The sequence below is a fragment of the Limulus polyphemus genome, unplaced genomic scaffold, assembly GCF_000517525.1.
Source record: "Limulus polyphemus unplaced genomic scaffold, Limulus_polyphemus-2.1.2 Scaffold1048, whole genome shotgun sequence".
NCBI classification, from domain to species: Eukaryota; Metazoa; Arthropoda; class Merostomata; order Xiphosura; family Limulidae; genus Limulus; species Limulus polyphemus.
The window spans coordinates 263,114-264,016 of NW_013666658.1; the positions used below are offsets into that span (position 1 = coordinate 263,114).

General features: G+C 34.3%; 1 protein-coding gene across 1 annotated transcript in view; it reads left to right on the forward strand.

Moving 5' to 3' along the window:
• Positions 1-720: 720 nt before the first annotated feature.
• LOC111086368 overlaps positions 721-903 on the forward strand; it is a 20,378-nt gene continuing 20,195 nt past the window's right edge. The window contains exon 1 of the mRNA XM_022388939.1: positions 721-781. Within this exon, the coding sequence (XP_022244647.1) occupies positions 727-781 (55 nt within the window). The 5' untranslated portion in view covers positions 721-726. The remainder of the gene's footprint in view (positions 782-903) is intronic.

Here is a 903-nt window from a genome sequence, read left to right on the forward strand (position 1 = left end):
ATTTTTTTTTATCTAGTAGGGAGAAACGTGAAGGCAATTAATATTGGACCACTGATTTGATACATTTAACGTTTTCTTTTCTCATCTTAAGCTAGAGTAAAAACACAGGAAATTTCTATTAATAGGTACAACCTGAACCATTATTAGTGCATTTCTTTCCCAATATGCAATTAACCTCGATCAACCAACCGATCCTTTTAAGTACGTTGATATTTTGTTTTGACAAGGATTAAACATTAATTTCACACATTGCTAACCTTGTTGAAAAAAGTAACAGAATATTTGATAGCTATAATTTAACATTATTTTCTCCACGGTTCATTGTCAAGGTCCAGATCACCTCGTACAGGTATTAGACATGTCAAAAACGTGTAGTTTCCTATAGAGTCATTACACTCTTCGAGACTTGATACTGCTAACAGTATTATTCGAATCCTCACCTCCGTACCGTTATCTCCACGAAATCTTTAACCTGAAAAAATCTTTATAACACATACAACCAACCAAGTGTATCGTGTTATTGTTATTATTTTGATAACAGAAACAAACCCTGGTAATAACAAGCTAGTTCTCAGTGAAAGGAATCTGGGTCAAGAGAAAAAGACCAATCATAAGTTGCGCATGTCTGGCTTCGTATGCAAGTCTAAAACTTTGGATCATCGTACAGCCATGTACAGACCTAGTTTAAATAGTCTCTTTTACCTGTAGGTCTTCCAAGCATTTACCATGTTTATCGACGCCGTCTATATCCGGCTTCTTCTCGTTACGCTTTTGTATACAGGTAGGTAAGCATTCAAACGTTATTTCTTTGCTACTGAATATGCATTTAACTTCTGAAAATAACCAATGTTTTACGTAAGCTTTTATACGACAGTTGGTTTAATATGAAATTATATCATTCTG